The sequence below is a fragment of the Vitis riparia genome, chromosome 15, assembly GCF_004353265.1.
Source record: "Vitis riparia cultivar Riparia Gloire de Montpellier isolate 1030 chromosome 15, EGFV_Vit.rip_1.0, whole genome shotgun sequence".
Lineage (NCBI taxonomy): Eukaryota > Viridiplantae > Streptophyta > Magnoliopsida > Vitales > Vitaceae > Vitis > Vitis riparia.
The window spans coordinates 11,681,267-11,704,874 of NC_048445.1; the positions used below are offsets into that span (position 1 = coordinate 11,681,267).

General features: G+C 35.3%; 2 protein-coding genes, 1 long non-coding RNA gene and 1 pseudogene across 3 annotated transcripts; 1 reads left to right on the forward strand and 3 right to left on the reverse strand.

Annotated features, from left to right (window-relative positions):
• The first annotated feature begins 4,359 nt into the window (after positions 1–4,359).
• LOC117931958 (probable disease resistance protein RF9) lies at positions 4,360–5,960 on the forward strand. The gene is made up of 3 exons (XM_034853026.1): positions 4,360–4,513; positions 4,608–4,752; positions 5,282–5,960. Exons 1-3 carry the CDS (start codon positions 4,360–4,362, stop codon positions 5,958–5,960), a joined length of 978 nt encoding a protein of 325 aa, XP_034708917.1.
• Positions 5,961–6,768: 808 nt separating this feature from the next.
• Positions 6,769–9,552, reverse strand: LOC117931959 (putative disease resistance protein At1g50180). The gene has a single exon (XM_034853027.1). It carries the CDS (start codon positions 9,550–9,552, stop codon positions 6,769–6,771), a length of 2,784 nt encoding a protein of 927 aa, XP_034708918.1.
• Positions 9,553–10,689: 1,137 nt separating this feature from the next.
• On the reverse strand, positions 10,690–14,252 carry LOC117932451 (annotated as a pseudogene).
• Positions 14,253–14,383: 131 nt separating this feature from the next.
• Positions 14,384–15,720, reverse strand: LOC117932472. The gene is made up of 3 exons (XR_004654185.1): positions 15,589–15,720; positions 14,716–14,782; positions 14,384–14,639 (listed from the first exon to the last, which is right to left on the reverse strand). It is a non-coding gene; the product is annotated as an uncharacterized LOC117932472 (long non-coding RNA).
• Positions 15,721–23,608: the final 7,888 nt, after the last annotated feature.

Here is a 23,608-nt window from a genome sequence, read left to right on the forward strand (position 1 = left end):
GGGTTTGAGGAAGAGATCTGGAGGAGTCTTTGGGACTTCAAAGACGGGTCATAGCCAGAGAAAAAGGAGAGATCTGGAGGTGTGGGAGTTGTCTGGAAAAAGCAGAGGAAAGAAGAAAAAGAAAACAGAGGGGGGTTTTGGAGTTTTTCTAGAGAGAAGAGGGGGAACAGGAAGAACTGGAGAAGGGGGATCCGTTTGCTGGAAAAAGAACAACGGAGAGAATGGAGGTGAAAATACCAGACATGAGTAACGGGAGAGAGTTGGAGGGAGATATTTTGGCAAGGGTTTTGAGGAGCAACTGAGAGAGAACAGGGAGAGAGGCGTAGCTGTTTTTAGAGAAGACAAGGGAGGATTTCCAGGTAAGTTGAACATGATTTTCCAGTCTTTTCTTTTATTATTATCGTTATTTATCCATTATCTTCCTGCTGCTTCTGGTATTGTTTGCTAGTTTGAGTGTGGATATCCCCATTGTTTGATTTCTGTTGTTTTTATGGGATGAATGTGGTTTCGTTGTTACAGTTTTTTTTTTTGTTTCTCTTCCCTTTTGGTTTTTGCTAGAAGATGACCTCACTCTGTTTCAATTTCACTGTGAAATGCTTGAGAATCATGACCTGTTGATATTGACATGGTTTTTCCTACCTAATTAGCGGGCACTGATAACCCGTGAAGTGGAGCATCATTTAATCATATCTTTATCTGTTTTCCTTTATGCTCTATTTCCATCATTTCTTCCTTCTTGTGGCTCTTATCCAAACGCATGGGCTGCGAGGAAGAAGACCCGGATCTGGTTATGAACTCCTATAAGGATTTCCAGGCTGGAGATGTTATCAAAAGGGCAGGCAGGAGAGATGATTGCATAAGAAATGGAAGCAGCTGCTCAGCATTCCCTGCAAATATTGATGGACATGAAACAACTTTTGACAAGTACCTGGAGCGAGTACCCCACTGAGCAACCCTTACCCAGACACTTCCTTCACACCCCCATGCATGGCCATAATTCTTTTCATCATCATTCCACCTTCATTATTTTATTCCTATACGTACCATCAAGTCTTCTAAACCCATTTTTTATTCATTTATTTTTTTTCCTTTCTCTCACCATTTCATCCACTCAATTTTTTTTTCCTACCTTCTTTCATACGGGTAGCTCTCATTCCCATTTTAAATTCTTCATTTTTTTATTCCCATTTTAATTCTTCTTTTTTTTAAAATATCAAAGTTTAATTTTCTCAAATTACAATCTCCAATTTCATTAGTAAAAACTCCAAACTTTAACTCTTAAATATAATTTCCCAACTCCAATTCTCAATTAATTTCTAAAATTTTAATTTATTTCAAATTTAATTTTCAAAATTCTAATTTTTATATTTATTTATTTAATCATTATTATTTTCATCACTATTTATTTATCTATTCATTTGCTTATTATTATTATTATTATTATTATTATTATTATTATTATTATTATTATTATTTTTAAGTTTTAATTCTTCAAAATTCAATTCTCGAAATAATTTTTCTAATGTTCTAATTTTAAATTTAATTTTCCAAGATCTGAATTTTTTAAATTTAATTTTCTAAAAATCCCACAATTCCAAATTTAATTTTTAAAATGTCGCCTCCAAATAAATCTTCGAAACTCTATTTCCTTTCAAATCAAATCTTCAAAAATTCAATTCTTTAACAATTCTTCAAAATTTCATTTTCTTAAATTTAATTTTCAAATTTCCATTTTCACATAATTTTCCGAAATTCTGATCCTCAAATTTAATTTTTTTTAAAAACCTCTATCTTTAAACAATTTTACCAAATTCCATTTTTTTTTTAAAGGTAATTTTAACTCTTGATTTTTTTTTTCTTTTTTTTTTAAAAGTAATTTACCTAAGCACCAAACATCCCCATTTCAATAAAATTCGCTGCCATTTTCTCTTCGGCGAGTGTCTTTCACATTTTCCTTGATTTAAAAAAAAAATGTTTTAAAATAAACATGAACATTAATTCCGTAATTCCGAATAATGGAATTTATGGAATTAATTCATGCAAAAATAAACAGGCTTTGGTGGGGGCCCTACATCAAAGAATTTTCTTTAAAATAAAAGTTAATCTGAATGAATTGTGACATGTGATGACTTTTGTGCTCAATTTAGTGACATGTGAGTTATGTTTATGCTCTTTATTGTACACTAACCCCATTTTGTGATAGCGCGTTGTCGTTTGCGGATCAGGTACGCATCCACTCGCATCCTATTCATTTTCTTTGCATGTTTTGATTCTCGTATGTGCATGATTCGTCCTAGGTATTCATTGATTTGCTCATCAATTGCCACGTCAGCTTCGTTTCTATTAGTAGAGACCCGACTTTAGGGACTTAGAGGGGTGCTACGGTCTCTACCGTACCTTCTCGATAAGTAACCTGACCCCCGAACCCGATCCGGTTTTTCACAGACCACCTTTTCCAAAATAAGGAGTCACACTTAGGGTTTTTCTTTCTTATTTTGTTTACCCTTTAAAAATAAAACAAAAATAAGTGGCGACTCCAAGTCATTTTCGAATAATCAATAAAAAATCAATTTTTCAAATAAAAATCGAGCTCGCCATCGAGTGGGAAACGCATTGAGCCGAAATGCGGGGTCCACAATATTTTTTAAATTTCAATCATAAAAATGAAGCCGCAGTTGTCAACTGCGGCTTTAGTTCAAAAATGAAACCGCAGTTGTCAATTGCGACTTTAGTTCAAATATGAAGTCGCAGTTGGCAACTGCGGCTTTAACTAAAATAATAAAAAAAAATATTTTTTAATGACGTGACGCCTACGTAGCACCAAAGAGGCTAATTTGAACATAAATTTAAAAAAGTGGTTACATGTTATTTATTTATTTTTTTTAAAAGGGTCATTTTGACCCAAAACTCCCTGTGCCGAGTGGCCTATTTCATATCACGTGGGTTGTCTTCTATTTCATATCATGGCCTATTTAATAATACCCAAAAAATTTAAGTCTTTGCAGGATCAATAATTGAATAATGGGGTCTACCTTATCTTTCCTCCATTATCTTTCTATGTGAAATTGTTCCAAAAAGACAAAAGTTGAGGCCCACCTTTACTTTTAATTTTATTTTTACTTTCATAAAAACACAACTAAATAAGACCCACGTTTGAAATTTTCTCTTCAAAATAGTTTTTTTTTTTAAAACATAAAATAATTTTTAATATTTTTAAAAATAATTTTTCAGTCAAAACGATATGTTTAACAAAATTTTAACAAAAAAATAAATTTTAAAATAAATTTATTCTCTTTCACCGTCACAGCAGCCCACTACCACTGTGAACCACACCATACATACTTTACCCTTTTCCTTTCTTCATTCTCTTTCAGAATCCGGGAACCAACTGTGTTGAAACGTTATAGCTTTTCTTTCTCATTGGAAGAAGAGGAGTAGCCCAAAATGGCAGAAAGCAGTGTCACGTTTTTCCTGGAGAAGTTGAGCAACTTGGTTATACAAGAAGCTTCTCTATTTGGAGAAGTAGAAGGCCAGGTGAAGCTGCTGCGCAATGAACTCAAATGGATGCGCCTCTTCCTCAAAGACGCGGATTCAAAATGCCTATACGATGAAAGAATCAAGCTGTGGGTGGAGCAGATCAGAGAGGTAGCCCATGATGCTGAAGATGTCATCGATGAGTTCATCTTCAACATGGATCACCAGGGCAGAAAAGGCTCAAAAATCTCAAGTTCCTTGAGCGCTTACCTACTTGCGTAGGATTCGCGGACAAGTTACCTTTCATCCACGAGCTCGACAGTCGGGTGAAGGAGATCAATGTCATGATAGAGAAGATCATGGTCAATAAATCCAAGTATGGTCTTGAAGCCCTAGTGACTCCCAGCTCGACCAGTACTGATCATGGAGTTTCTCAGCAGGAGCGGCGGACCCCAACTGTCGAAGAGACTGACGTGGTGGAGATCAAAGATGGTATGGAGGTGGTGAAGCAGATGCTGATTAAGGAAGATCAGATGCGGCCGAGAGCAGTGGTGTCCATTGTGGGAATGGGAGGCCTAGGCAAGACAACTCTTGCTAAGAAAGTCTACAATCATAGTGATGTTAAGCAGCACTTTGATTGTCAAGCTTGGGTTTATGTTTCTCAAGAATTCAAGCCAAGGGAGCTTCTACTCAGCATCATCAGTTCTGTCATGTCCCTCAGCAATGAAGAAAAGAAAGAAATGAGAGAGATGGGAGAGGACGAGCTAGGTGGGAAGCTTCGTGAATGCCTCAACGACAAGAAGTACCTGGTAGCCATGGAGTATTGAAGCTTGGAGTAGCTTGCGCTCCTATCTTCCTGAGTCTAGGAATGGCAGCAAAGTGCTGATGACCACCCGAAATAAAGAAATTGCTGCACAAGCCAATCCGCATGAAGTTGTTGGGCACACCGATTCACAGGCTCTTGTCTATGAACTCCGGATTATGGATGATGATGAGAGTTGGGAGCTCTTTCTCAAGAAGACTTTTGGAGCGAGAGATAGTACATCTGTTTTTTTTATCTAAAGCGTTGGAGGAATGGGGAAGGAAAATTGTGGCAAAATGTAAAGGTTTGCCCCTTGCGATTGTGGTGTTAGGAGGCTTATTGTATGAACTGATCCACAGAAGCATGGTTCAGGTGGCTCGAAAGAAGGCAAATGGAAGAGTGATGTCTTGTCGCATACATGATCTCCTTCGGGACCTTGCTATTTCAGAGGCCCCAGAGATGCAAAACTTTTTGAGGTACATGAAAACATTGATTTCGCATTTCCTACTAGTGTTCGTCGGTTAAGCATTCATCAACATCTCGTCAAGAACAACATTTCTCAGCATTTGCATAATTCTCTTCTTAGATCTTTAATTTTCTTTACTGACCCTGTTGAGAGAAAGGATTGGAGATCTATACAAAAGCACGTTAAATTGCTTAGCGTATTGGATCTAGGGAGGATAGAGGAGAATTATATCATCCCAAAGGAGATAGGAGAACTCATCCACTTGAAATTCTTATGCATAAAGGGAATTGACAGAGTAACGCTTCCATCATCCATTAAGAGACTTGTTAATCTGCAAAATCTCAATTTAGGATACAATGATTCCTACATACCTTATACAATTTGGAAATTGCAGCAATTGAGACATCTAAATTGTCGTTAAGGCGAGATCTCAACAATTCAAATTAAACTAGTCTTCAAACATTAGCATTATCGGCAGGAAGTTGGTTGGAGGGGGATGGTTTAGGAAAACTTACCCAACTTGGGAAACTACATTTAAGGGGATGGTTGACTCCGTATTTGAAGAAGGGGTTTTTCGATTCTATTGCTGAATTGACAACTCTTCGGACCTTGTTTTTGGGGGATTTGAAGGCTTACAAGAAAAAGACGTTATTAAATCGGGTTGGATTGAAGTGGCAGGAGAATGTTGTTGAAGAGAAAACATTGATACCAGGACTCATGTCTTTCTCACGCCACACCTATCTCTATAAAGTGTTCCTACATGGAAAGTTGGACAAGTTACCAGAGCAAACTGAATTCTACCCTCCCAACCTCCTCAAACTCACTTTGAGCAAATGTGAGCTAGAGGATGACCCAATGTTGATTCTAGCGAAGCTCCCAACCTTGAGAATTCTTGGATTATATAGGGGCTCATATGTTGGAAAGAAAATGGTTTGTCCCTGTGGAGGATTTCTTCAACTCGAAAGCCTAGAACTGGATAGTTTAAATGAATTAGAAGAATTGACAGTTGAGGAAGGAGCAATGTGTAATCTGAGGACTCTACAGATTTCGTTTTGTACTAAAATGAAAAAACTTCCTCGTGGATTGTTGCAGATGAAAAAACTTGAGAAATTGGAGCTGAGAACAAGAAGCAAAGAATTAATTGAAGAGGTCCAGCAAACAGAGGAAGAAGCATGGGATAGAATTCGTCTCATCACATCCATAAACAAGTGGGATTAAGTTTTTGTTTGCTAGGTATTCCAGCTTGTTTCTTTTTCTCATGTTCACTTTTTGGATTTCATGTACTTTCATTAGTTTGTTATGGAATAATCTTATGAATATTGAAAAGTAGCTTCTTAGGAAGTTAATTATTCCATTGAAAAATCTAACATCAGATACTTCCAAAGGCCCCAGGCCTAACCACAACATGATGGGAGGTCAAGAAGTTGTTTAATTAATCCCTCTATTTTCCCTACAATTGACAAGAAATTAGCCTTGAAATTGGAAAATGAAACATAATTGCATGGAGAAAATGAAATATAATTTTAGTGGGAAATCCTTTTCCTTTCAAAAGTTGAAGGCTGAATTGAATGGAGAAACTGGAAGATAACTTTTTTGAAATATATCATAAGCTGTTAAGCTAGTTAAGAAGCTTTTACCCTTCTCATGTATGGTAAATCATGGATATTTCGCATTATTTTTATTTTTTTAACATAAAGCATATAAGAGATCAATACCTATAAATAAAATATATGTTAGAAAAACTTTATAAAAAAAAAAAAAAAAAATCAAACAAATTAAAAAGGAAAGCCAATATCAAAATACTGGGATGAGATATTTATTTGGAGGGGATCATATTTACTTCACATGTTTACCTCAATTTAATGTTACATTGTCAATTGCACTTATGAGAATAACTTATGTGATTGTTATGTTATATAAGACTAACATGTAAAACCCCTGCAGATCGGCATTTTCATAAAATTTCAGGGGAAAAAAAAATCAGATACATACAAATCTTATCATGAACTTGTACACGAGGAGAGAATCAGTGAAAGCCAGTGTCATCAAGGAGGATGAAGCTGGTGTTATCCGAAATTGGATGTGTCTGGGAGGTGATAAGACGGATCCTATTCCAATCTTCTCCTTGTGTCTGGAAAACCTCTTTCAACAATTCATTGGAGCAATGGAGGAGGTTCAGTTCCTGCAGATTTCTTAGCCCTAACAGCCCATCAGGAAACTTCTTCATTTTCCAGAACCACTCCATCTGTAAAGTCCTCAGCTTAGGCATTGCCCCTTCCTCTACAGTGAAGTCCTCCAGATTGGACAGATGCTCCATATGCAGGAACTCAAGTTGGTGGAACCTTCCCTCCGAGCAATTCATTTTCTTTCCTACATACGAGTTCCAGAGTAATTTGAGAATCCTCAAGTTTGGGAGCTCCCCTAGAATCGACATTGGATCTTGTTCCAACTCAGTCTCCCACAGCTTGAGTTGCAGGAGGTTTGGAGGGTAGAACCCAGTATCTACTGGTAATTTCTCGAGCCTTCCTCCTAAAACCAATTTTTGGAGACGGGTGTGGTGTGAGAAGGACATGAAACCAGAGACTATTGTTTTCCTTTTAGAAGAAAAGTTTATGAGCTTCAGGTTTTCTAGTGCTGTCAATTGGGCTATAGATTTGAAAAACCCCTCCTTCAAATAAGGAGTCAAGCCTCCCATTATCTTGAGCTGCCTGAGCTGGGTCAGTTGCCCTAAGCCATCACCCTCCAACCATTCGCCCCCTTGTAAAGCTAATGTTTGAAGGTTAGTCAATTGATGGACACCCAAATCACCATTAATGAAGAACCTCTCTGTAAATGGCATCCTTGAAACTATCCCACCAGGACAGTTTAAATGTCTCAATTGCTGTAGTTTCCAGATTTTGCAAGGAAGACATAGAAGATTGCCGTCTAAGTCGAGAGTCTGCAAATTAACGAGCCTAACAACGGGTGTTGGAAGCCTTATTCTATTCCCAGCCCCCCTTAAACACAAATATTTCAAGTTTATGAGTTCTCCTACTTTTCTTGGGAGCGTGTAAATATTCTGATACTGGCACACTCCGAAATCCAACACCTGAAGTAATTTGATGTGTTCTTGCAAATATGTCCAACTGTTTTCTTGCAAGGGTTCAGACAAAAAAATCAATGACCGGAGGCGTGAGTTATGCAAATGCTGAGATATATTTTTCTTAATAAGACTCTGTTGAATGCTAAGCCGACGAGAGCTAATAGGATATCTAACATCAATGTTTTCATGTACCTCAAAAAGTCTGGCGTCTTTGGCCTCTGAAATGGCGAGGTCTCGAAGGAAATCATGCATGCGGCAAGACTTCACTCTTCCATCTAGCCTGTCCCTTTTATCCACTTGAATCATGTTTCTTTGGATGAGCTCGTATAAGTAGTCCTCGGCCAGGTCTTCCAGTGTTTCTGCTCCCCTAGTTTGTACAAATCCTTCAGCAATCCACAGCCGGATCAATTCACTTGATTTGACTTTTGAGTTTTCTGGGAAAATACCGCAATACAGAAAGCACGACTTCAAGTAATTGGGCAAGTCATTATAACTTAAAGCGAGAATTCCCAAACATGAGTTGGGACCCTGACTCAAATGCCAATCTTTGCTATCAAGTACCTTTTGCCATGAGAATTGGGTCTTCTCTTTCATTGATAGAAGGCCTCCCAACATCACAGTAGCAAGGGGCAGGCCTTTGCATTTTGCTACAATCTCCTTCCCTAATTTCTCCAACCCTTGAGGCCAAGCCAAGGTGCTGCTTCCCATCTTCCTGAGAAAGAGCTCCTCACTCTCCATTTCATTCAAAGGATGGAGTTCATGGAGATGTGAATTGGCATGCAAAGCAACTTCTTTGTTTCGTGATGTAATTAGCACTTTACTTCCATATCCCTCGATTGGGAGATAAGCATTTAAACCCTTCCAAACTTGTGTGCACCAAATATCATCCATGACTATCAAATACTTTTTGGTGCTCAGGAAATTACGAAGTTCGATCCCCACCGCGGCTTCACTATCTAATTCTGTCATGATTCTTTTTTCATTCGTCACACAATTCAGAATTTCGAATAAAAGATCTCGGGTTCTATACTCTTGAGAGACATAAACCCAAGCATCACAGTCAAAATGTTGTTTCACATCATTGTAGACTTTCTTAGCTAGAGTCGTCTTGCCAAGGCCACCCATGCCCACTATAGACACCACTACTCTCCGCGTTTCTGTTGTCTCTCCAGCCTCAACAAGCAATTCCTTTACAGATTTCACATCTGTTTCGAACCCCACCACATCAATTTCTTCAACAACGGGGAGCGTTTTCTCCTTACATGGCACTTCATTGGAGGAGCTCCAAGCTTCAGAAGTGCTGGGATTTTCAATGCCGTACCTTTTTTTATTGGCCAAGATCTTCTCGATGGTGATATTGATCTCGGTTATACGATCGTTGAGCTCTTGGATAAATGGTAGCTTGTCAGCGACGCTAACACATGAAGGTAAGAATCTGAGGAACTTGAGTCCATGGAGTCTCTGCTGGCGCTTGTGTTCCACCTTGAACATGAATTCATCGACGACATCTTCGGCATCATGAGCTGCATCTCTGATCTGATTCACCCAGAGCTTGAGCCGTTTATCGTATCTGCGTCTTGCATCAGCATATTCCAGGAAGAGGCGCATCCACTCCAGCTCGTTACGCAGCAGCCTCACCTGCCCTTCTACCTCTCCAAACAGAGAAGCTTCTTGTGAAGCCAAGTTGCCCAACTTCTCTAGAAAAGATGCCACACTGCTTTCTGCCATTTTCTTTTGGTTCAACACAATGAGGCTGGGTTTGTTTCAACTTTCAACACATCTCATCTTAAGTTTTTTTTTTTTCTTTAAGTAATTAAAAAGTTTCTTAGTTTTCAATCTTTTTAAAGCTTTGGATCCCAAAGTGGAAGATAAAAGGGAAAAACCAGAAAAGAATCTCTTTTCTAGGGTTTATACCTCAATGACAAAGAAGTATGTGGCCCAAAGTCAAGTCACAGAGGTTCATGCACATGGAGAGCAAAAGAAGGACGATCGCTTTTCAAGGGTTTATAACTTAGCGACAAAGATAAATAAATTTACAAAAGAATAAAAAAAATAAAATCTAAGTTCATATGGTACGAAATTGAAAAAATTTATGTGATCTCTTTTGATTTAAAGTGTCGGTGCAGCTACCCATGTGATAATACCAGCTCATATAAAAGAGGATGGAAAGCATATTATATTAATCCCTCCAAAATTAAATTGTCTGCAAATTTCACCGTGTGTGAGTGTGAGATACTGGATGTGAACCAGGGCCTTTTTATTTTTTAACCAGACAGTCAAACACATTGTATTAGAACTTAAAAACAAATAACCGGCACAAATATTTATATTTTTAAAATTTAGGTGTGAACAATTATTTTTACTAGTATTGGAGTTTCACAGTGATTTTAAGAAGTGTTTTTAATAATTTTAATACTTAAAAAATAAAAAAATTTTAAGTGTTAGAAATATTAGAAATATTTTCTAAAATTACTCTCAAACACACTCTTAATCTCAAATAGGAATGGCAACGGGCGGGTTTGGGACGGGTCACCCCTATCCCATTCCCGTCCCAAAATATTTAGTTATTTCCCAAACCCGTCCCAAACCCGGGGCGGGGCGGGGCGGGGCATTCCCATCCCCGTTATAGAGTTAAAATTAAATCCCATCCCCGGCCCGTCCTGACCCGGGTATGTGTTAGCGGGGCGGGGCGGGGCGGGGCGGGGCGGGGCGGGGCGGGGCTGTGCTGGGTTGGGTTGGGCTGGGCTGGCTGGACTGAGCTTTTCATCTTTTGTTGATTTTAAGATGTACGTCAGATCAATTTGGATAGTCATAGGAGATGAATTTGCATATTCCCAGGATTGCTAGCATTAACTTTGATTCATATTTCATCTATAATGGCCCATGAAGGAGGAACTTTCATGCCCATTTAATGTCTACATATCAATGTGTGAAAGAGAGAACAAAAATGAATAGACGATGATAGAAACATATGCTGCACAGGGAGGCAAATGTGGGTTAGGGCACCAGCCCGGTTTCTCCTCTGTTTCTCCTCTGTTTCTCTGGATGTACCATGCTAGCAGCAGCACCAAATGCAAGGTTTTTTTGCTCTGTATTTGGTAAGGATCCACCAACAGGGATATAAGACCATTCCTGCATGCACAGCCACACAGAAATGAAGCTCTCTTCTGGAAAATATTAAGAGAAAATAACATGCATAAAATTTTTGTTTTGGTTTTAAATGGAAAATATGATCATTCAATGGCATCCAGTCAAGAGAAAAGGGCAATACTATCAATAAGGCACAAACTTCTAGCTAAGAAAATTACCTCTTCATAAGTTCTTATAATTCGTATTCCCATTGTCTCTAGCCTTGACATGAGCTTTTTCTTTAGTAGATCAAAAGGCATAGCATCTTTTGAAGCCAAACAAGTTTCCTGCAACAAAATCTTTTTAGACATTTTTCATATAATTGTGACATGTACCATATAAATTTTTTTTGATAAATAAACATGTACCATATAAATTTAATCTTAATACATGGATCAAACCTCAAAGAAGACTCTTGTTGGTGACATGGGCATGACATAGAGAAATGTTGGATATTGCACTTCTAAACATTGAACTTTTTGTTTAATGTGGTCTCTGTAGTCCATGAAAACCATCAGACTTGGATCATATGGATTGTTTTCCACCTGTAAAATAATAGATGATCACAAAAACTCCAAACAATTTCCCTAAACCTTTATTTTGTTTTCATGGAAACATGTTGGTAGAAAAGCAATATTTGGAATCTTAGACCGTTCAGATTTTGAATGATTTTCATAAGATTTACAATTTCCTCTTTCCTCTTCCATGGAAACAAGACAATATAAATCCAATGTGTTATCAATAATTCACAGGTGAATACCAACAATTGGCTTAGTTCGATAAAGATCGGACGAATGGAAATATAACTGTATTCATAATGCAACTAGACAAGCAGATGTAGAGTTGTTTAGATTGGATAAGAAATAAAATAGCTTTTCCCTTATCACTCTTCATTTTAAGTAACAAGGAAAAGGGGAGCTGATGGAATATTTTTTAGCCAATCAAATGGCAACATGAGCTTCTCCTTGTATCCATTTAAAAACCAAAGCTGGAAAAACTATATCGCCAACCAAGTAAAAACCACATCAAATAATTGAAATTCTATCATTTGAAAAGGTAGATCCGACATTCGTACCTCAACCTCCACCCCATAAGCTGTTTGGACAGAAACCCTGGGACCACCCACCTCATACTGTAAGAGTTTCCCTGAAGCAGCCCCAGATGCAACAGTAGCAAGCCTATAATAACATGTAAGAAGCTTGTAATAAGATATAATACTTCTATGTCATTTTATTCTCAAGTATATAGTTCTTAAAAATAAGAATATCCTATTGTACCTGCAGGGGATAACAATATCACGTTCACAAACTACAAGACTATGACCATTGGAAGCTTCTGTAATCCTTTCTATTTTTGAGCTAAGATATGAAACACCTGACTCGACACACCTAGGAAAAATTATTATTGAATTATACATCTATAGAATATCATATCCACAAAAATAAGTGTGTTGGCAGTAAATAGCAACAATAACAACAATCTTAGCAAAAAAGGAATCACAGCCACTCTTTACCTTTTCAACAGTTCCTCATGGAGCAAATGTCGATTGACTCGTCCATAAGCACGACCAATCAAAATTGATCACCATCATCAAGATATACAATGGTATCCCGCCAAACACGCTCAATGCACCTCCCAAGGCCAAGATCTAGAGATATGTTAAATTAGTCAATTAAGATGGGAAGGGATGTAGACATGAGAGTTCTGCAAAGTTAAAGCACTAACACAGTAGAGTTCCAAGCTAACATAAAAATTGAAAATTTTATACATGCAAAGGCATAATTTATGAGAAGGTTTTGGCAATTGATAGCATGATTGGTCAAGTAAGATGGATGTGCTATCTTTATTGCAATAAAATAAAGGTAAAAAGTTGTATAGGAACAATGACATGCAGATGTTTTTTACCCCTTTTTAAGGCTGGTAGTGTTAGGGCAAAAGCAGAGATAATCATCATTCCAGCAGTGCAGTCCTCTACAACTAAATAAACCGAAACTTTGAAAGGCAAAGTCATCTACTTTCTATGGTCAAAAACAGATAACTCAACTTCATAAGTAGATGAGGCATGATAACAGTCTCTTCAAAGGACAAAAGGACAGAGGATTGTTTACATCGATTAATTCACGAATTTAGTAGATACTTAAGCTATGATAACAGCCTCTCCAAATGACAAAAGGACAGAGGATTGCTTACATCAATTAATTCATGAATTCAGTAGATACATTAAGTTATGGGAACAGCCTCTTTAAAAGAAAAAAAGGAGAATGATTGCATCAACACAATAATGAATAGGACACAAATGCATTAGATTGAGCAAAACAATCTCCCCTTTATATCAATAGAGAATATGATATTTGATTATGAAAAGGTATGGCTCAACTAAATATCAAAATTATAATAAAATAATTAAATGGTTTTCCAATTGGAATCAAATTAATACCTTTAAATTCATCCTCCCATACGCCATAATTATTTGTGAAAGGAAGATCTGGACCAATAAGCCCAACACTCAATCCTAACTTTGCTAATTCCGCAGCTAAAGCGAGACCAGCTGGGCCACAACCAATCACCACTAAATCCAATGTACCATCTTCAATTGATATCTGCGGTAACTGCTTCAAGTACTACAGAATGCAATTAAAAAAACCAGAAAGAAAAATACCAAATTCCAAAATAACATGGCACCAAATAAACTACCTTATTATATGGAGAGTGAAATACGAAGTAGTCAGGATCAGCAACGAAGTAGGCAGCATGTTGACTGTACTCCAATATTTATTTTAACAAGTTAGAATGGAGTAATCAAAGTTCTCTCAAGAAACACCTTCTCAAGCAGAAGACTCACTTTGCAGAATAAATTATCAGATATTGAAACATAATGGTGATTGAGACAAATATACCATAATTTCAATAAACTTCATGAATTATATATTTTTCTAGTGCATCAAATTGGCAATGTTGATTTTCAAATAATAAATTCCATGAATTGAAATGCACATTAATAATATTATAAATTCAAAGGCATCTATCATTCTCTTAAACCTCAATTACAAATTAAAGAATATGTTATACTTCACAACTTACAAAAAACGTCAATGTTGGCAATGCAAGACAATTGACAACAACACAAAGGGAAAAGAGGGAGCAGGAAGTATTACCGGATATTCACTAGCAAGATTAGGCTTGTAAAAATCATATGCATGTGACATATGACTTCCCCTTAATTTGCTTCCAAATGCAATAGGAGCATCAGGCCCTACTAGCATAGCAATAGCAGCTGCTCCTCCAGTAGGCCTAGCTGGTCCTGCTGCATAAACCTGATAAAGGAAACCTCCAGTAAGGAATAGAACATTGCTAGCTTATAACAGAGGCCACAGGTTTGCAAAGCAATATTGATGGTTATTGTTAAAAAAATCCAATGTTAAATTAGAAATGTAGAAGCAGCATTCGACATTTCATTCAGTTTCACAGTAACAAAAGCCAAAACCAGGCAAACCATAATTATTCTAAAACATTCAACATACAATGCAGTTTCTTACTGAAAAAGTCTCACTCAGAGAGACTCAAGGGTGATTCAGTAAGTTTTATGTCCTTGAAATTTAGAGCATGGCATACACAAACACTAAATCATTTTAGACAGAAATTTCTTTCAAGTCGCCGTTGCAATCATGGACTCCAGTTACAGCTTGCTGCCACATTAGAGCAAGTGTCAGATTTATGGGAAAGAATGGGACAGGAAGTGGAGTTCAGTGTGCAATTCATCACCTGAATGCATGACAATGTATACTGCACATCAGTACCTGATATTTGGTGGTGGAGCACAACTCTAATCCTGAGATAACCAAGTTAACCAATATCAGTTTCATGTTCAAGATTTTTTATTACCTCATAAATCTTGAAGGTTGATCAATAGAAAAATAAAATATCACATTGCATGAACCTGGATTCTGATCCACAGAATATGCTAAATCCAGAACTTTTGGGTGCTTAATTTGGAAGTGAACTCCAAGCTAAAGGGTGACAAACTCTTTAGCAGCTTTCAGAGGGCACTTTACCCAGCCTGAGAGTTGTCACTGGAAATCCCAATACTAGAAAAAAACCCCAAGTGATCCCCAGAAAAAGGACTTGTGCTGTTGTGGGTGAAAATTGCGTTTGTTCTAGTCATGTGAGCTCCTACATTATAAGTTAAGTCAATCACAATCCTAGAAATAATTTCCACAAAAGAACAGTAAGATAATGTATAAGAACCAGAACTACTGATTCACCACAGAAATTCTGCCATATCTTTGTTGATAGAGGTTTGAGATACCCATCAAACAATGTTATAAGGATGGTTGCAGAGGATAAAAGGACGCTTGTATTAGGAGCTCTTTTAAATACCTAATAAAACTTCTTCACATTCTCAAATGCACTGTCTTTCACTTAACCTCACAACTCTGGAAACCAACCATGCAAGAGCTTGCTGGTATGTATGAAGTTCATTGGAAATGAAAATTCCATGGTTTCAAACTTCTGTTAACTGGTCAATACTAGTTGGATAATTCCATTAGTTTGAAGCGCCTCTTCACTGCAGGGACAGGAAAGACTATGTAAAAAAAATTTATGAATCTCAGATGATATTTAAGGACTGAGACACACCTCGACGAGCTCTCTGGCATCATAAGCACGCCATGTTCTTGCAAGTACTTGCATAGTTTTTCTGCCGTGATGTTTGAGCCCTCCACTATTTCAAAATATACCTGATTGTAAGAAGCATAAAGTCACTACACTACTTGCTCAAAGTCTATTTATGAATGAAGCCACAAAGTAAGAACCAGTATGAAATTACAAATAAAACCAAGCTAAGACATTAGAATGTTTAGATAACTATAGCCGTTTCTTATGTCATAATATTGCATAGATCCACAAAATACAATTGCTCACACACACAGGAAACATTACACTGGTGAGGCTCAAATTTTTCTAACAGTAACAAAATAATGTTGCATATCTATGAGCCAATCAATTTTATTTTAGAATACCAAACAGAGTAAAATAAACTGCAATACCAAACATCCGGATCTCCATCTTGAAGACATGCTTAACACTTACCCTTCGATTTCAATACAAAATAAACATCATTCTGTCATTAATTTTTAAAGTATCATGCCACATCAATGAGATGCACCTTTTAGTGATTGATTCATGAGTAAAGTATATTCAAAAACAAAACAAAAATAAAATAAAAATAAAATCAGCAGATCAAATCCACATGAAATCTAGCAACTGGGATCCATATTCTGATCAACTAAGCCAAAATCCAAGTTCATTTGAGAATTTGTACCTTCCTTTTCAACGCATTGTTGGCTTCAATTAGCATATGTTCCTGCACCCACATTTCCTTACAAGGACTCTACCTTGCAAGTCTTGAACTTGATTGTAAAGAATGTGTTCTTAGTTACAACCATGGTAATTAACATCATAGAAGACATGCCAAAATATAATATCAAAAATTAAAATATATCCATAAGCTTAACAACATTGAAAAAAAACAAAAAAAAAGACATTACAAAGAAATTGTTAGCAAAAAGAAAGAAAAAATGTCTCTAACATCATCTTAAGTAAAAAATCTAAAGCACAAGTAAATCATCATTTTCATCCATCATTGTGAGTTGGGGCTGTGAGTCATGAATTGATGAATCACCTAGTAAAAAAAAAACACCAAAAAAAATATTAGAAAACTTTACTAATTATTTTAATAAAAAAATTCATAAAATTGATAATTATGTAAATCGGTTACCTTCTTTTTCCTTCCATAACCAACTTTGAGCACACATTAAGGCCTCCAAAGTATCTGGATGAAGCCTACTGCGATGTTTTGATACCACCCTACCACCCGTGCTAAAGGCTGACTCAGATGCAACTGTAGATACCGGAATAGCATAGATATCACGAACAATCTTCTGCAAAGTCGGATACTTTATACCATTTGTCTTCCACCAACTTAAAACATCAAAATTTGAATTCCTTGGCAGAATAGACTCCTCTAAGTAATAATCTAACTCCGACTTCGTATGACTTTCTCCAATGGTACTATGAACAAATAAGTCAAACTTTGAAAGAGGATCTTATTCATCATAGTTTAACTCCAAAAGAGTTGAACCTGATGAAGTACCATAGGATGAAGTTTTTTGCCCCAAATTAGACTTTGATTGATACTCAGAAAGTAACTCATAACACATTCCACGGATTTTTTCTATCTCATTTGAAGCTTCAGACCCATACATTAGTGGAAAGTAAAACTCTAAAATCTTTATCTTGTATCTTGGGTCAAATATAGCTGCTATTGCCATCACAATATGACACCCACTCCAATACTTGTCAAACTTTTGCAACATACTTGATGCCATCGTTTTCACAACATCATTTGAGCATATCAACCAATCATACAATGCCTCTTTGATTTCGCACACTTTGATGAAGAAAGTATTCGCAGTGGGATAATTTCGTCCTGAGAACAACTCTGTTATGTTGTAAAACAATTTCAATCTTCCACATATTTCCTTTGCCATATTCCATTCTTCCTCTGATGGCACAACCATGTAGTATTTTTCACGTTGCTTCAAACGTGGGAACACATCTTTATATGTTATAGCAATTGATAACATCAAGTATGTGGAATTCCATCGTGTCTTACAATCAAGACTTAACTTCTTATTGCATGGAATACGTAATTGGCGAGCTGCATCTTCAAACTTTTCCATTCTTGATGGGGTTGCTGACCAATATGCAACACTCTCACGAATTTTTTCAATTTCTACTTCAATGACATCCAAACCTTCCTTAACAATTAAGTTCAACACATGTGCCGCACATCGCATGTGGAAAATTTTTCCATTCAATAAGAGTGAATCGCTCAAACATAATTTCTCCACCAAGATATTGATCATTCTGTCATTACTTGAGCAATTATCCACAGTGACTGTAGAAACTTTTATATCCATATTCCAATCCAACAAGAAATCCATCAATACATCTGAAAGAACTTCTTTTGTGTGTGGAGGAGGCACATAAACAAACCTAAATTAAGAATAAAAAATATCATTAACACAAACAATATCATTAAAGGATCAAATAAAAAAACACTTTGGAAGTTAAAAAAAATAACAACATAACTAACCTTACAATATGATGGTGTAGTAACCAAGACTCATCAATGTAATGTACAGTGATAGCCATGTAGCCTTTCTTTTGATTTGATGTCCACATATCAGTTGTGATAGCAACTCTACTTTGAAGTTTCTCTAAGTAGCTAATCATCTTATCTTTCTCAACCTCATAAATCTTCATTATATCACCCTTAATCGTATTGCGGGAAACCATCTTAAACAAGGGTTGGAGACTAGTAGCAAATTCTCTAAACCCCACATGGTCAACGATTGAAAGTGGGTACTCATGCAATATAATTGCACATGCAAGCTTCTCTCTTGAGATTTCTTGATCAAAGGTAAAACCACCAATTTGAACTTTTCCATGACCTTTTCTCTCTACTGCCAATAATTGTTGCCTAATATCAACATTTCTTCGTTTCATGCACCTATCTATGTGTACATGTAAGTGTTTTGTCCCATTCTTGCTATCGGCCTTAAGCTTTCCCTTACAGTGCTTACAAATAGCATAATCTTGTCCATCTTCTATGATTTTATCAAAATCATTCCAAACAACCGAAGTCAACTTTCTTCTTTTAGATACCAAGGTTCCATCAGTAGTTGAAGTACTGCCTGTAATTGGAGTTGAACCCGCACTTGGCATGGAAAAGTTTTCCCCTTCTTCTGATGTCATTTTTCTTAATATAAAATAAAGTCTATAAGTAAAACATTCAAACCTAAATTAATAACGTAAAGCTTGGATAGGGCTTGAAGCAAGGGTTTAAAAGGCAAGATTGTATTTAGGTTAACCTCCAAGAATTGCAAGATGTCAACATAGTTTCCATTAATAGGAAAATAAATGTCATAGAAAAGCATCGAGGGCAGTGCAACCGAAAGACACATGCAGTTTATATGGACAGCCCACAGCAAGTGAGAAGAAAATAAGAAGAAAATTAAAAAAATAGAAAACAAAGCAAACAAAAGCAAACAAAGAATATTCTAATAAGTAATAACCAGAAAACAAAACAAAACATTCCAAGAATCATTATACAAATTATCGTGAGGCCATGCAAATAAATTCTAATTTTTCAGGATTATCTCTTCCTTTAGATCCACCTAAGTTTTTGTGCTATCATAATATGGAAGCAACAAGAATGCATTACAACTTGTATGTTAGAATACAAACAGAGCACCTATCCAAACACAAGGCAGAGAACCAGGTTTTTCTATTAAAAAATTCCAATCTGACCAATATGCCATGTGCAAACTGTATAGGTCTCTTAGAAATCTTTGCAGGCGGCTTCACATGGTTATTTTGATTCCCTCATTCTAAACCACTAGTGCCACTATTTATTCCAGCACAATCTGGCCAGGATCACATCCATGTGAGATCCACTTAGATTTCAAGTGTTTGTCACTTCATGAATACTGATTCACTTGAAGTATTTTGATCTTTTAATAATTTGTCTCTGATCTTGAAAATTAAGTTGCATCTCAAAAGAAAACTTATGCTTGAAAGATCATTGAGCTTGGTTTCCAGTTCTGCAGTCTCTTAATGACCCCTTTCTTTCTTACGTCCAAGTTTGTGTTGCTTCTTGTGTTGTCAAATCAGAAACCATCCTGTATTTTTCACTTCCTGGATCATTGCATTTATTGTTTCCCTGGAACATTTCTGATTTTCCAACTCAGTCATTTTTAATTACCTTGATTTTGGTTTTTGTTTTATATAGATGTGAATTTGTGTCAAATTAATGGATATTGCAACAAAGACACAGACCATTTTTACAAGCATGCAAAATATTCATGGCACTAAATATCCTTAACCCAGTTCTAACAAAGCTGGTACTTGGACAGGAGTTGGAATAATTGTAAAAAGATTAAATTAAACTATGGACAAATTACTCTGAAAATTGAACGGGTAAGAATGTCCTGAACATTGACAGGGACAAATTGTTTTGCTAGGCTCATCCATCTTCAAGAGGGCCCATCTAGTACCAGTAGCTGAAACCAATGATTAAGACATCCGACCTTTCAATTGAACACCCTAGGGAGGCAGCGCCATTACCATGATAGCTGATGGGAACCCGCAAATTCTTGGGGAATTCTCTAATACTCAAATTATACGCCCTAGTGATATTTCCCAGACAAGCACTGATCAAACCAAAGAATGGATTTGATCCAATAGAAAATTAAAAAAAAAAAAAATCCTAGGATGGATGGGGTGGATACCTGGGAACCAATATGTGGCCGCCAGCATTGGCCACAGATGGGATGAGGGTAAAGGACCACTTCACCTCAGTTTTCACCTATCATCTGTGTCACAATCTTGTTTCCCCATAAATGAAGAAGATCAAAAACTAAAACCCATATATAATCCTACATATAATGCCAATGAAGGCCCATGACAGCAAAAAATAAGCAAAAAAAATGAAGGCATCATTCAACCAAAAAATCAACAAAAAATCTTAGATAATCTGAAACTGGAAATGGAAAAATCCTAAATCTCGTATCTCTTTCCCGAATTAGAAACGGAATACAACACCAAATCAAGACATCATTCAACCAAAAAATCAACAAAAAATCTTACCGGTTTGTAGATACGTGAAGATAATAGTTGTGATTCTTGATTTCTTGTGAATATGGGATAAACAAGGATGAATCGAGAGGAAATGGATTTTCGAATGGATTATCTGATGGATTTCTCCCTTGAGTGGGAGGAAAAACCCTAGCGCCGACAGGAACAAGAACTGAGGGAAGAAGACCTAAAATGAGGATAGTAAGCTAATATTTATAAGTGGGGGGTAAAGTAGTAATTTCATATTCGGGGCGGGGCGGGGCGGGTCACATTATAACTACACCCGACCCCGCCCCGAACCCGATTCGGGTTTTTAAAAAAATCCTGAACCCGGCCCATCCCCGATTGCCATGTTCCTATACCCGTCCCAATAGGGGCGGGTCGGGGCGGGTGACCCGGGAAACCCGCGAAATTGCCATTCCTAATCTCAAATGAGATATAGAGTTAAAAAAAATTTATAAAATAAGTATTGAAATTCAGAATATCTGATACTACTTTAAAAGTTTATTATTTTGTAATGCTGCTTATTTAATTCAAAAGTTGGTTGGGATGGGTGTTTGGTGTCAGCTAATGCAAAAACTGAGTACATTTTTGTATTTCTCTATTTTTATTTTTGTTTACAAAGGAAAACAATTATTTAACTGATCACCAAGTTTTTGATTTGGATATACTTTTTATATTTTATTTTTAAAATAAAAAATAATAAATTTTACATGAAAGGTAGAACCTCTTATCCAAAAAGTAGAGATTTGATTATTCTTTGTTTTTAGAGAACTAATTTTTTTTATATATATCTCAATTCTTTTACAATTATTATATTAATCTTTAATATAAATTTTCAAGAATTCTTCTATTTTAAATAAACTAGAAAACAAAAGAGAAGGTGTGAAAAAACATGATATGCATATTAAACCCAAGTCATATAAACTTAACATTTTAGGAAAATTGGTAATTGTGGACCCCGCATTTCGTTCGATGCGTTCCCATTCGAAAGTGAAACTAGTTTTTTATTTGTTTGGTGAAAATTTGATTTTTAGAAAAAGGGTTGGAGTTACCACTTATTTTTGTTTTATTTTTAAAGGGAAAAACAAAATAAGAAAGAAAAACCCTGAGTATGACTCCTGAAGGAAAAAATGGGTCTGTGAAAAACCGAGTCTGGGTCCGGGGGTCAGGTTACTCATTAAGAAGGTAATGATGAAATCTAATTACAAAAATACACAAAATAAATAATAAGATAATTATGCAAAATGATTTATTGAATTAAATAAATAAAGGATATTAAAGAAAAGTTTTAAAGAAATTTCAAAGGATTTTATTAAAAATGATTTTGAATTAATGATTTCCATTTATTTACTTATAAAAAAAGAATTAATTTATTTTCTCAATTTCATTTGTATTCAATTTTCAAAAAAAGTTGTTTACACTTATTGTATCAAATGAATTTATTATAAAATTTCAATTTTGGTACAAAAATTATTTTTACTTACTTTTACTAGAAAATAATGAATTTTTACAATTTTATTTACAAAAGTATTTAGATTCATTTTCATTTAGAAGAGTGATTTTTATAAATTATTTAAAATGACATAACTTTATTTGCAAAAGAAATTTTAATTAAATTTAAATTCCATATTTCTTAAAAACACTTTTAATCCCATTTTAATTAAGGAAAAAGAATTCATTTGAAAAAAATATTTTTAGACATTTTTATTAAAAATTAATTTTTTGGAACAACTTTATTTACAAAACAATTTTTGGACAATTTTTATTAAACAAAGAAATTTTTTAGCAATGTCATTAAAAACAATTTTTCGAATTCTATTAAAAACATTTTTTTTTCTAAATGCATTTTTCAGAATTTTTATAGATAAAAAAATATATATATTTTATTAAAAATAATATTTTAAAATTAGTATTTTATTAGAAAATATTTACTGAATTCTTCCTCTCATTTATTAAAAAATTTCTAATTTATCCGATGTTCAATTCTATACACACCCAATAAATATATAGGAACAAATATTTACAAGAATTAATAAAATTAAACCAAATAAAAGTGGGAAATAAAATATGTACTCAAATAAACTTACAACAAGCTCCACGTATCATCAATTTGTACTCAGCCAACAAGGTTGCAGAGTGGGTACATGCAAAAACAAAAATAGCACAAATGTAAATATCCAAAAATATGTAAAGTCCAAAATAATCATGCAAACCCAAATTCAAACTTCAAATTCGTCTAATAAATTTCACTAATTAAAAATTGACCCAAATTAACAAATATAACCCAACAAAAATATCTCACATGTCATGATTCTTAATCTAGAATTTTCAAATTAGTAGCCAGAATATAAGCTCAATTAATCAAACCCAAAACATGATAAATTAAAATAAATCTCATTGGGCCTAAATTTAATATCTCATAATTCAAGCCCAATTTAATATACACCACAATTGTCCCATGTTCAGATTTGATAGTTCAAATTGGTCAAACCCATATCAAATATTCAAATAATCCAACAAATCTCACCCACATTATGGGCCCCAAAATTCACATCAATTAACAAATCCACATAAAAAAAAAATACATGGTCAAGAGAAATAATATTTCAAGCATAATCCAATAAGCCCAAACAAATGACAACTTAACAATAGGCCCAAGTTCAAATAAACAATATGCAATTGATATAATCCAAATATCCCCCAAATTAATCACCAAATACAATATACCCACAAACCCAAATTAACAAATTTCAAATTAATTCACTAACAATAAATTAAATCAAATTACATATTAATCTACCAACAACAAATTAATCTCAAATTTCATATTAATTCAACAATCCAATTTTCACAAACAACACTTACCATTAAAATAAAATAAAATAACAACAATAACAATAACAATAATAATAATAACAATAACTATAATAATAACAATAACAACAACAACAAC